This window comes from Triticum urartu, chromosome 4 (genome assembly GCF_003073215.2).
Source record: "Triticum urartu cultivar G1812 chromosome 4, Tu2.1, whole genome shotgun sequence".
NCBI classification, from domain to species: Eukaryota; Viridiplantae; Streptophyta; class Magnoliopsida; order Poales; family Poaceae; genus Triticum; species Triticum urartu.
Window position 1 is genome coordinate 229,145,490 of NC_053025.1, and position 12,953 is coordinate 229,158,442.

The 12,953-nt window shown below is 45.2% G+C and overlaps 1 protein-coding gene across 2 annotated transcripts; it reads right to left on the reverse strand.

Annotated features, from left to right (window-relative positions):
* Positions 1 to 214: 214 nt before the first annotated feature.
* Positions 215 to 5,264, reverse strand: LOC125551363 (GTPase Der). 2 transcript variants are annotated; one of them, XM_048714568.1, is made up of 11 exons: positions 4,842 to 5,264; positions 3,778 to 3,836; positions 3,574 to 3,657; positions 3,168 to 3,461; positions 2,713 to 2,852; positions 2,226 to 2,313; positions 1,923 to 2,114; positions 1,664 to 1,825; positions 1,375 to 1,568; positions 701 to 851; positions 215 to 582 (listed from the first exon to the last, which is right to left on the reverse strand). In XM_048714568.1, exons 1-11 carry the CDS (start codon positions 5,182 to 5,184, stop codon positions 370 to 372), a joined length of 1,920 nt encoding a protein of 639 aa, XP_048570525.1. In that variant the 5' UTR covers positions 5,185 to 5,264; the 3' UTR covers positions 215 to 369. The 2 variants fall into 2 exon arrangements, with proteins under 2 accessions (XP_048570525.1, XP_048570524.1); XM_048714567.1 differs by having other exon boundaries at positions 1,923 to 2,123.
* Between the last annotated feature and the right edge of the window lie 7,689 nt (positions 5,265 to 12,953).

Sequence of the window (12,953 nt, forward strand, 5' to 3'; positions counted from 1 at the left end):
ATAACTTAAACTGGGTAACGTGTGAAAAAACTGCTGTATGGGGTAATTGTTGTCACAAACGAAAACTTGGGGTAAAAAATGTAATTCACTCTTCTTAAAACAACTCAGTGCAGCAAAAGACAAATTTCATATGTTCTAGCATTTGAGAGACCAAAAAATTATTAGAGTATTAGAGTACAGTGACCATACTTCAGCTTTGGCAGTAGTCGAGGAGTAAGAAGAGAAACAAAACCTTTTTCATTTGAATATGAACCTTATTGGCCCATTGATAGTCACACATTCGCAGCCAGGAAAAGCATGTGAACAAGGAGGAAAAAGGATACCCACGTTTTCCTTTTCTTTTTTAACGTAGCAACATTGCTTCACATGCTAACTCAACGCTACAAGCGCACTGCGAGCTTCCGTATTTGATCTCCTCTGTTGCCTATCAGTCCGCTTCCTGCTACGCCACAGTAGGCGAATGGGCGTGCCTGGGAATCCAGCATCAGACCGGAGCTGCTTGTGCATGTACCGCCGATACGGCTCAGGGAAAAGTTTTGCGTCATTGACGAAGAGAACAAATGTTGGTGGACGAACAGCAGCCTGCGGGAGAAAAACAAGATTCCTTTGGTTCTGAAGAATGAAAATGCTGCAAGGTAATTTGGAGATAGAACTGTACAGACTGAAAGAAGTGAGGACCATCTCTTAACAAATAGGTCACCTGTGTTGTGTAATAAACACGGCCTCTTTTGCCGCCTCTTGTTCGTGGTGGTGCTTTGAATGCTACAGCTTCTCTAACCACTTGGTTAAGAATAGAGGTGCCAAGTCTTCTAGACCTTTCCTCTTCAACCAAAGAAGCAGCAGAAATAATCCTGAGAACAAATCGATACACCATACATTAGAGAATGTCAATACAGGACAATACACAATATTATATATGCGGTGCTGGTGTCTAGAACAGAAGTAACAGGAGGATACTAATACAGGGATAGACGACTCATCAAGGGGGAAAAGTGGGAATCCAGCAAATTTTGCATGTCCAGTAAGCACAGAAAACTTAGGCAAACATAAGTTCATAGAGGAAACACATGTTTCATATGTCAGTTACAGGAAACCTAGTGACCCACTACACCAGCCCTTGGCATTACAGATCTACTACTCCATAAGATTCTTGTTTTAGGGACTTTGAAGTATGTGACAAAATATGGAAATCATGTTCTAGAAGAAGAAAAATGGAAATGGTTGGCCACTTCAGGCAGCGCACGTAAATTAATCGTTGCCGAGGTATAACCCAAAAGGGTGAAATGTACTGTGGCAGGGTATATACAGCTAATATCTGAAAAAATAACGAAGTATCAAAAGACTAAGATTCTAAAACTAAGATTAGGGTTTTACTTCTCAACGCTGTTCCCATTTATCGCAGAACAGTAAACAATAGGTGCCCAGTCAAGTACACGAAGCTTCTCTCTTACATCCTGTTCATAATGTGTAGTACTCTCATTGTTCTTGTTTGGGATTGTATCCCACTTGTTCACAACAATGACACATGCCTTTCCCTCTTTCTCAATCCTTTCTGCAATTTTATAATCCTTGGTACCGCAAAAAAAAACACGATGTTACAGTAAACTATGTATCTACATGAAATGTTTGTGCGCGCATGTGAATGGATTGTTGAGATAAATACCTGCTCCGAGACACAGGCCATCGCTTCAATAACAAGGGCAACTACATCAGATCGACGAATTGCACTAAATGCACGTTTTACTGAAAGTGTTTCAGTTGTGCTGCCAGCAGAAGCAACTGCTGCTCTCCGTCGGATGCCAGCCGTATCGATGAGTTTGTATTTCTGCGGCATTTGAAATATTAGCATACCGGTGTTGGCTGTGTGCTGCGCTAATGAAGCAGCTCTGATGCTTAAACGCTCAAGAGTCTTATGAACAGACCTGCCCATCCTTTATGGTTAACTCAGTATCAATGGCATCACGGGTGGTACCACTAACTGGGCTCACAATAGTTCTATCTTCTCCAACCAAAGCATTTAGAATGCTACTTTTCCCAACATTTGGTCTTCCAACAATAGAAATAGCAGGGACATGGTTTTCGTCTTCTTCAACATCATCCAATTCTTCTAGTACCTGTAATGCCTAAACTTTATATCAAAAAGAACTTCATGAATGTGCCCAATCATTAAAGGAGATGAGTATCATCATGCATGTAAGGCAAGATATTATCTGAACAAATATTACCTCGAACTTTTTCAGCTCCGAACAGACCATATCCAGGAGCTCTCCAGTTCCAGTGCCAGTAATAGCAGATATTGGTAAAGGTGTAAACCTAGCAGGAATAGAGGAAAGATGAACCAAGCAGCAAATAAATATAAATACGGCCGACTGCATAGCTAAAGAAAAAAAATCAAACTTTATGGTAAGAGGGTAACCAGAGTTGGAAGACAATTGATTCTAGCATAAGTTATTGATATTAAATTCTGATACTTTATGCTGTCAAGGTCTATATACAATTTAAACAAGACTAGTACGGCATGTTGTTTGTCTCTTTTATTATAGCAGCACAATCACAAAGATATCAGTACTCGTGTCATGTTTTCATTTGTCGCTATTGACCAAAATATAACCTAAAAGATCATTCCAACATTGAGTAATCTTTTCAAAATGCAAATGAACTGAATCAATGTATCACCATGTGGGCATAGTTTAAGTCGTGCTTTAGGCTCACCCTAATGACCAAAATTCTAATGCTTGCATTTGCCCTTTCCGTGGTGATTCACACTTGTTTACAGCAAGTATGATGCACTTGTGTGAGAAGTTGCGACGTAACCAATCAGCAATTTCTATATCAGCTGCCACAAGCCCAGCCTGGAGGAATTTGAGACCATCATGTTAGTGAAAACAAGCTCTGGAAGTTTATAGTAACAATGTACAGGTAACTAAAAATGATAGTATACTATCACTGCAAGTTATGCATTTTTTTTGTCAAGAAGAATTTTCTCAGGAGCATGAATCAAGAAAAGGCACCAGGGAAAGAAAACTTGAGTCGTTAGGAGGTAAATATTGAGCCGTTCATCTTATAATAAACCGTGCTAGCACGATTAGAAGATCTAATAACAAAAGTAACAGATAAAATAGTTGCTCAAAATATAAGATGGTACAACTATAATCGCCTAAACCTGCCTGACCATCCACAAGGAAAAGAAGGACAGCTGCTTCTTCAACAGCAGCAACAGCTTGCTTCTCAATCATTGATGGCATCCTAGCAATAGCAGCTTCTCGAGAGGCCATTGGAATCCCATCCATACCAACAGTAGTTGTAATGGCAAGTTCTTCCATTACACCTGCTTGAGACTTCGATAGAGTAATCACACCCCCAGTATCAATAACCATAAACTCTTGATCACCCCAATAAGATCGTCCATACAAACGATCCCTTGTTACACCAGGTTCATCAACAACGATAGCCCTGTTGCCCTGTTAGATGTCAGAACATAATACATATCAATTTTTGCATTCGGATCAGACATACAATGGTGTACATTGCAGAAACAAACTGAAGTTATGTTCGTGTAAGTAAGTGGAATACCCCGACAAGCCGATTGAATAGTGCAGATTTACCCACATTAGGTCTACCAATAACAGCCACCTTTGGAAGCTTACTGTCTGGGATCTGAGTCATGGATTGAACAGCAAATCAGTTAACTTTGTTTTCCACAATCCACATTACAACAGTGTCTTCATTAGCATGTCAACTAGACAACTCATTATTAGAACATGAAGATACACCGACATGTTTAGATGTTGATGTCTTATCCCTCATGGTTCTTCTTTTCTCCCGAACATCACCATCTGAAAAATGTCGACATGTAGTCTATGAACCAAGTGAAGTGGATGAAGTAAGCTTTTAGAGTTAAAAAACAGCACATAAGCCTATTCTACTTGAAAAACATAACATTTATAGTTAACAATGTGATTTGTTGCAATACTTGAAACTAAAGGCTAAACTGTCTATAATTGTCTTGCTAGTTACCAACATCTATTTGACTAGGATCCATACGCAATCATAATATTCATTACTCCCTCCGTCCCATAATATAAGAGCGTTTTTTATGACCAAAAAGAACCGAAGATAAAGGTGCCACACAGTTGAACCAAGCAGAAGGACACTCCACGCTTTCAAATTTCTAAATACATGAGACCTAAACACCACCCATATAACCACCAATTGACACAAAATTCCTCGTCAGGTTGCTATACAGCATTAGGTGTTCAGAGACAAAACTCCGACCACACTGTATTGTATAATTGCAACAAGGGAAAACTTTGTTTTTGCCACACTAGTTTTTGCCTATTTTGCTTATGCCACTCTAGAATTTGACATATCACTTTTGCCACTCTTAGTTTTTGACAATACACCACAAATGCCATTCCGTGGCAAAAGCAATAACTTTTCATTTCACTTTTGCCACTCTTAGATTTTGACAATGTATCACAATTGCCACTCTAAAATTACTGCTTTTGCCATGGAATGACAATTGTGATATATTGTCAAAAACTAAGAATGGCAAAAGTGAAATGTTAAATTCTAGAGTGGTATAAGCAAAGTGGTCAAAAGCTAGAGTGGCAAAAACAAAGTTTTCCCTTGCAACAATGGTATGTTGGGCATTGTTGCCCGAGGCTTCAAAGTTCTCACTATAAATGCAAGGGAATGAATGACGAAGCAATAGTAGTGAAAAGACCAACGATCTCCAGTAATTTGCCTGACCAGAGGCAGCATAGGAACGGCGACCACGGCCACATTAAAATGCCCGCACGAGACATGTGGAGATCAAAATGATAAATATGTCCACTCACCGAGGCGGAGCTCGCGGTCGAGGTGCGCGGCGAGGTCGGCGGCGGCGCGGCGCGCCTCTTCCTCCATCGCCTCCACGTCCAATTCCTCTTCATCCTCCTCCTCGCTGTAATACTCCTCATCCTCCTCCCCATCTTCTTCCTCCTCTCCATTTTCGTAGGCGGGTTGTTGGGCGGCGGCGGTCCGGAGCCCGCGACCGGGCGCGGGCGGAGCGAAGGAGGGCAGCAGCGGGCGAGGGGCAGCAGCCCCGGAGACGAGCGGCAGCAGTCGGGGAGGGTTCGGAGTTTTGGAGGTGGGGTGCACGATAGGCGGCCGCGAGAAGTAAGAAGTGGAGGGCATGGCCATGGCGCGCCGTACAGCGCGAGACCGGGGGAGCGGGAGACGGAAGGGGATAAGGAGGGGAAAGGGGTTATCGCGAAGTTTATTTTGTAGCGGTAACCATGGGCGCATTTCGTAGCATGCATATCGGCCAGCCACGCTCTTGCCGTGTAGTTTTGGCCCTATCTATAATTTACTATAATATCTAAGTAGTTCATCTTCATTATCTTATTTCTCTTGACATATACTCTATCCATCTCAGCAATTCACTTTCACACCAAAAAATCAACAAATTGTACGATTCAATTATTATTTTGTATTTGTACTTATCCATACCTGGTCACGAAAGCGAGCGACTCTCTTCCACTTCTGTAACTGAGAGATTGAACCAACAATCGAAACGCCGTTTACTCCCTAATAACAATCAAAACGCACCACCGGCCGCATATGGTCATTGGGGTCACCGCATCCTCCTTATTTATTTTCGCTCTTCTCCAGATCCATCCATCCCGACCTTTCCCGTTCTTGCTCTTCCCAAGCCCTCGGTTGCCACGCGATGCACAACGCCTCTGCGGCTCTGCCTGACCTACTTCTGCCGTGCGCTTGCGCCTTGCCGCTAGGATAGTGGTTACTCGCAACCAATCGAAGCACCGCGCTGTCGACCTGCCATTGCAGAGGTGTTGCAGTCTTGCAGATCCTAGGAGAACGGCCATGATATGCCTAGCGAAGTCACATATGGCGCCATCTTTCGTGCAGAAGGTGGGAGGAGGCAGATTTGGACCCTTTTTCTTTTGCCCTCATGGGTTCAAAATTAAGTAGGTAAACCTTCCATCATATTCCCGTAAGCGAGTTTAGCGATTGGTGTCTTTACTGATTCGTTTGGGGATAATCAATGAACATCAGATTGGTCGCCGGAGGCAGAACTACCTGAAGATACCCTGATGCATCGGAAGAAAATCTTAGTAATAGTGATTACCGTCCCTATAGAGCATGTGCAGCAGGTAATCCCAATGACAGTGTATCAGGCATAAAATTCTGAGAGAAAAAGACGACGACCTTGTATGCTGTGATATAGTGGGCAAGGCAGGTCTCGACTCTGTGGGACTGAAGACCTGCTAAGCTAATTTGAGAAGGAGGTCACAGCGTCGGAATTGGATGCTTTTTAGGCTAATTGGTACACGAGTAGCACGAGTTCGTATCAAAATCAATTAATTATGTATCTCACAAAGTGGCACATCTCTGCGTCAATGCTTCTGCTCCTCATAACATAGGCGACGACTGAAGCAGCAGATGGCCGATGCGCCGTTGGAGGATACGCGCGACATACGCGCGGCAAACACTCCTTACATACTGGCAGGGGTTTCATCTCGGTTGCATTTGGCTCGAGCTGCCGCCACTACGACGCCATGCACAGTATCATTGTAACACCCACAATGCGGCTATATCTCCCACGTGTCGGGACACGACTTAGAGGCATAGCCGCATGGTAGGCTTGTCGCAAGAGGGGTAATCTTCACACATCGCATGTACTGAATAAGAAAGGGATAAAGAGTTGGCTTACAATCGCCACTTCACACAATACATAAAAAATCCATACAGCATCCAAGGTACAATCAAATGTCCGACTACGGAACCAAAATAAAGGAAGACAACCACAAATGCTAGATCCCCGATCGTCTCAACTGGGCTCCACTACTGATCAATCGGAAAAGACACAAAACAACGATCAAGATCTTCATCGAGCTCCCACTTGAGCTCGGTTGCGTCACCTGCACTGGTATCATCGGCACCTGCAACTGTTTGGAAGTATCTGTGAGTCACGAGGACTCAGCAATCTCACACCCGCGAGATCAAGACTATTTAAGCTTATGGGTAGGAAAGGGTGGTGAGGTGGAGCTGCAGCAGCACTAAGCACATATGGTGGCTAACTTACACAAATAAGAGTGAGAAGAGAAGCAACGCAATGGTCGAGAAGTCAGAAGTGATCAAGAAGTGATCCTGAAACTACTTACGTTCAAGCATAACACAAGAACCGTGTTCACTTCCCGGACTCCGCCGAGAAGAGACCATCACGGCTACACACGCGGTTGATTCATTTTAATTAAGTTAAGTGTCAAGTTCTCTACAACTGGATATTAACAACTTCCCATCTGCCACATAACCACGGATACGGCTTTCGAAAGTTCAAACCCTGTAGGGGTGTCCCAACTTAGCCCATCACAAGCTCTCACAGTCAACGAAGGATATTTCTTCTCCCAGGAAGACCCGACCAGTCTCGGAATCCCGGTTACAAGACATTTCGACAATGGTAAAACAAGACCAGCAAAGCTGCCCGATGTGCCGACAATCCCGATAGGAGCTGCACATATCTCGTTCTCAGGGCAACACCAGATAGGTCAAGCTACGAGTAAAACCAACCCTCAAGTTGCCCCGAGGTGGCCCCGCAGGCTGCCCAATTCGGACCAACACTTCGAGAAGCACTACCCCGGGGGGGTTAAAATAAAGATGACCCTCGGGAGCGCGACTCCCAAGGTAAAAGTAGGTGATGGTGAGGCAAATGGTAAAACCAAGGTTGGGCCTTGCTGGAGGAGTTTTATTCAAAGCGAACTGTCAAAGGGTTCCCATAACAGCCAACCGCGTAAGGGACGCAAAATCAAGGAACATAACACCGGTATGACGGAAACTAGGGCGGCAAGAGTGAAACAAAACACCATGCATAAGGCCGAGCCTTCCACCCTTTACCAAGTATATAGATGAATTGATTAAATAAGATATATTGTGATATCCCAAACATATCCATATTCCAACAAGGAACGAACTTCAGCTTCACCTGCAACTAACAATGCTATAAGAGGGGCTGAGCAAAGCGATAACTTAGCCAAACAACAGTTTGCTAAGAAAGGTGGGTTAGAGGCTTGACAAGGCAACATGGGAGGCGTGATATAATAGGTGGTAGGTAGCGCGACATAGCGATAGAGGGAACAACTAGCAAGCAAAGATAGAAGTGATTTCGAGGGTATGGTCATCTTGCCTGAGATCCCGCAAGGAAGAAGAACGAGTCCATGAAGAAGACAAGCGGACGTAGTTGAATGAATCCTCACAACTCCGGAACGAAACTGAGCTAACGAGAGAAGCAACCCGAAAAGAAGCAAGCAACATAGTAAACAACCATCACATAAGCATGGCATGATGCACAACCAAGTATGGTGCATATCCGGTTTAATGAGGCATGGCATGGCAAAGTGCACAAACAATACTACAAATTAAGTGGAGCTCAATATGCAACAAGTTGCATATTGACGAAACACCATATTCGATTATTTAGTTCACTCCCGTATATGTACCCAACAATATTAAATGTTGATTAACATGGAAAGAGGTGAAGCATAAGTAAACTACACATTTAAGCAAGTTTAAATGAGGCTGGAAACAACAACAACAATTCCAGAAAATCCTCATATGCATATTTATGGATTTGGTACTGTTCTGCCCTAAACCATATTTTAGAGTTGTTAAACATGCAAAGTAAGTACACCATGTTAATCTATGCATTTTTCTACCCCATTTACGTATAAAGTTTATTTAAAATGAAGCTACAGTTATTTAGTTATGAAATAAAACATTTTAGCATGGCATCTAAGCAAATTAATGCAAATAGCAGTTTAAACATTTTAAACATAGGTAAGTTGCAAATTATTAATCTACACAAAATTCTAAGAATTTTACATATATAATTTGTTTTAATATGATGCACCGTTTGTGAGTTATTAAATGCATAATGATTGGGGGGTTTTCTGCAAAATTGTTAGTCTCTAGAGAAATAGACAAAATCGTCCAGACCAGGAAAAAACTATCGGGCCGAATTTGGCTAGCCCAACAGAGGATAGGCCAGGGGCTGCTCACCCTGGGCCTTGGGTGACCTGGCGATGCTGGGCCTTGGTCAACCGTCGAAGGGGAGGCGGCCCAGGTGCGTAGAGTGGTCGCGGTCAACGCTCGAGGCGAGCGAGCGAGATAGGAGTTGCGGGTGCGGTCCTCTGCGACAGGGAGAAGAAGCAGAGCAGCGGCGTCGGAGATCTCCGGCGCGGCAGGGAAGGACGGAGGGCGAGAAACCCGGCGCGATGGAGGTCGAGGAGGGGTCTCCCGGCAACGAGCTGCTCCACCGATGGCTTCCCGAGGAGCTTGCCGACGGCAACGGGGCAGGGCGCCGCTGGCTTGGCACGGAAATTGGCGAAGGGCGGCAGAACTTGGCGCGGCGACAGAGCGGGCGGCGTCTGGCGCGGTGCCATGCGCGAGGAGGGCGCCGGTCGTTGCGTTCGTCGGCAGCAGGGCGGGAAGTGAGGCGGATACGCAGCTCCGGGCAGGACCGTCCATGGTGGCAGCGCGGGCGTAGCTCCTGTAGGCACACCGAAAGTAAGGAAGCGGGTGAGAGAGATGGGAGAAATCGCAAAGGAGGAGGGGACCAAGGCGAGGTGCAGTGGCCTGGTTGCTGCTGCTGCTTGCCGGCGTTGCGCCGGACGCATGGAACAAGCACGGGGAGGACGGGGCTCTGCTGGGATGAGCGGGATGGCGACGGAGCGCGAGGAAGCAAGGGCTCGTGAGGGGTGTTCGGGGTTGTGGAGGAGAACTGGCGATGTTGCTGAAGAGCGGCGACGAGGTGGTGGCTCGGGGCTCCGGTGGCGCGTGCTGCCGGAGTGGAGGCAAGGCGGCGGCTGGATGGATGTGCGGTGGAGGCAAAGAGTGGAGGCGGAGGGGATTGGGTCGGGGGAAACAGTGGAGGCGCTGGGTTGGGCGATGGGGATCCCGAGGAAGATGCGGCGGCGGCGGGGGGGGGGGTGAGGGACAAATGTCCTAGATTTTAGGGTTAGACTAGATGAGGACTAGGGTTTTTATATAGGGAAAGGCATGGGTATTTGGATCATCCGATTAAAGTCGTACGGTTGAGATAAAAAAACTAGGGGAGTCCAAAAGAAAAACTGAAGATGTTTTAGGGACGTTTGGGGATGATCCGAATCCAACGGTGACGACTGTCCGGGTTGGGTCCGAGACAACTTTCGGACGCGCGCGCGAGGAGGGCCGCGGGCTGACGAGAGAGGTTAGGTTGGGCCTGGCGGTAGGTAGTGGACCGTGTAGACGGTCTAGGGAGGAAAGAGGGGGAAAGCCCGGCAACAGTTTTCGGAGACCGAAAACGTCCGACGTTTGACCGACTATAATGTCGCTATGAATATCCGTTGGGGCGGCAAACGAACTCCAAATGCGATGAAACTTGGCAGGTGACCTACCGACAACATAACAACACCGCACGCCAACTTTCAACCCATTCCGAGAACATTTTCCAGCCACTTATAAAATAATATTTCAGAGGTGTCGCGGGCGCGTGCAAGTGTGTCTGGGCTCAAAACGGACAACGGACGGAACGGGGAGGCCGAGACGGATGCAAGTTTCAAAAACATGTAGATGCAATGCGGATGATGACATGGCAAGATGCAACACGCAAGCGAATGACAAGGCAACAACAAAGAATAACTGGAAGACACCTGACGCATCGGTCTCGGGGCATCACAATCATCGCCTCTCTCCCTTTCTTAGTAATTTTTAGGAGGATGTAACTGTTGATTTTTAGAGAGAAAATATCATCCAGGGACTAAATTTGCCTGATTTGAGCATGTTCAACGGAATTTATGCATGAGCATGTATTCATTGTTCAAGTCTTTACATTAACAAGAAGCAATCTGTTCCTGTTGAATTTTACCTCAATGTGCCACCATATGAAAGTAGTCTCTCTCAATCTATTTTTTCTTAAAACCTTTTTTTGAAAAACAACTTGAACTTTATTAATTAGAAATAATGGTTACATCGTCTATAAGAAGAGTTACAAGATTTTTCATGGGATCCTCTATCCAATCCCTAGTCATGGAACATTTTGCTAATCTAGCAAGCTCATCAGCTACTTTATTCGCTTCTCTACTACAATGTTCAAAACTAATGTGAGGAAAATCACATGCCATAAAAATCAGTCCTCAAAAATTGCAGCCGCCGCTCCCGCTGACTATCCTCCGTTCTTCATTGTGTCAATGACTTCGATATTATCAGAATTGATAATAAGACGATTGCAGCCTGCTCTTTGCGCCAAACCTAAACCAAACCTGAGTGCTAACGCCTCCGCTGTTAGAGCATCTGCACAGTACTAAATCTTCCAGTTACCACCTACTATGTAGTTTCCTTTGTCGTCTCTGATAACAGCACCCGCTATGCCCCTTAGCTGATCATGATCAAAACAAGCATCCACATTCAATTTAACAAACTCCATGAGAGGTATGCACCATCCTTCAGTCTTCCTCTTTGCTTTAGGTGATTGGGCCATTACATAATTCGTTGTTATAGCCCGAATCCCCATCGAGATTTGAGACGCCTCTTGAGACTTACCCTCATGGACTAGCTTCCGTCCATTCCACCATAAATACCATGTAGTTATGGCAATCAGTTCCCGTGCATTGCGAGAGACCAAGATAGGTAGTTCATGATCAGGCACGAGGAGTAAGAATTCAAGGACCGCCTCTCCTGCACGATCAATGACATAGGCTTTTTTATCCCTTCATACAACCCCAAATGTTCCCACACTTCTTTTGCCTTCTGGCACAGAAACAACACATGTTTCGTGTCCTCCGGTCCATCCAAACATGTTAGGCGGACTGGTTGAGTTTTTATATGTCTGTTGGCTAGTGTAACGCGAGACGGTAGAGTCCCATGAAGCGTCCGCCAAATAAAAATTTTAACCTTCGCTGGACAAGCTAATTTCCAGATCTTACCCCAAATAGGATTAACCTTACTTTTTCCCATGCCATTTGAATATTCCAATTTCCTCCCATGTTTTTTGTTCCATTCCTCCACATAAGCTGTTCGAACAGTGAATAAACCATTTTTGGTATAGCTCCAAGCAACAAAATCCGACATATTGTGCATAGGGATCGGGATCGCTAGGACTCTATGAGCATCAATTGGCTGCAACATTCGTCTCACCAACTCTTCACCCCAAGAATTCGTAACTGGGTCAATAAGATCAGAAACTTCCGTCAGGAGATTACCTCTTCTAGGTGTAATAATTTTCCTATCTGCACAATTTGGGATCCATGCATCTCTCCATATGTCAATATTTTCTCCTGTTCCCACTCTCCATATATATCCATTCCTGAGAGAATCCACTCCCGCCATAATGCTTTGCCAAGTAAAAGAGGAGCCCTTTTTTAGTACTGCGCTCATCAAATCACCCTCCGGGAGATGCTTGGCTCTTAGGATTGTTGCACATAACGATTCAGGATTATTCAAGAGACGCCAAGCTTGTTTCGCTAACAAGGCCTGGTTAAAGTAGTGTATATCATGGAAACCCATTCCTCCTTGGTCTTTTGGGACACACATCTTCCACCACGCCATCCAGTGCATCCTTTTCTGATTGCCCTCGTCACCCCACCTGTAACACCCCGGATGTAATTTACCTAATATGTACCCCAACTCTTGCCATTTCTGGCGCTAAGTTATTTTATTTCCTCGGCTTCAGGTTTTTGTCTCCATGTGTTGTTGTCGTTGTCATGCATCTCATATCATGTCATCATGTGCATTGCATTTGCATACGTGTTCGTCTCATGCATCCGAGCATTTTCCCCGTTGTCCGCTTTGCATTCCGGCGCTCCTATCTCCTCCGGTGGTCCTTTCTACCTTCTTTTCATGTGTGGGGGTTAAACATTTCCGGATTGGACCGAGACTTGCCAAGCGGCCTTGGTTTACTACCGGTAGACCGCCTG

Bases quoted from the DNA above. Each gene is read 5' to 3' on its own strand.
- LOC125551363 (XM_048714567.1), bottom strand. From the start codon at position 5,184: ATGGCCATGCCCTCCACTTCTTACTTCTCGCGGCCGCCTATCGTGCAC. The intron at 1,569-1,663 runs GTATTTATCTCA...TGCGGTACCAAG, and splicing joins TGGCCTGTGTCTCGGAGCAG to GATTATAAAATTGCAGAAAG. The intron at 583-700 runs GTGACCTATTTG...TTTCTCCCGCAG, and splicing joins GTGTTTATTACACAACACAG to GCTGCTGTTCGTCCACCAAC.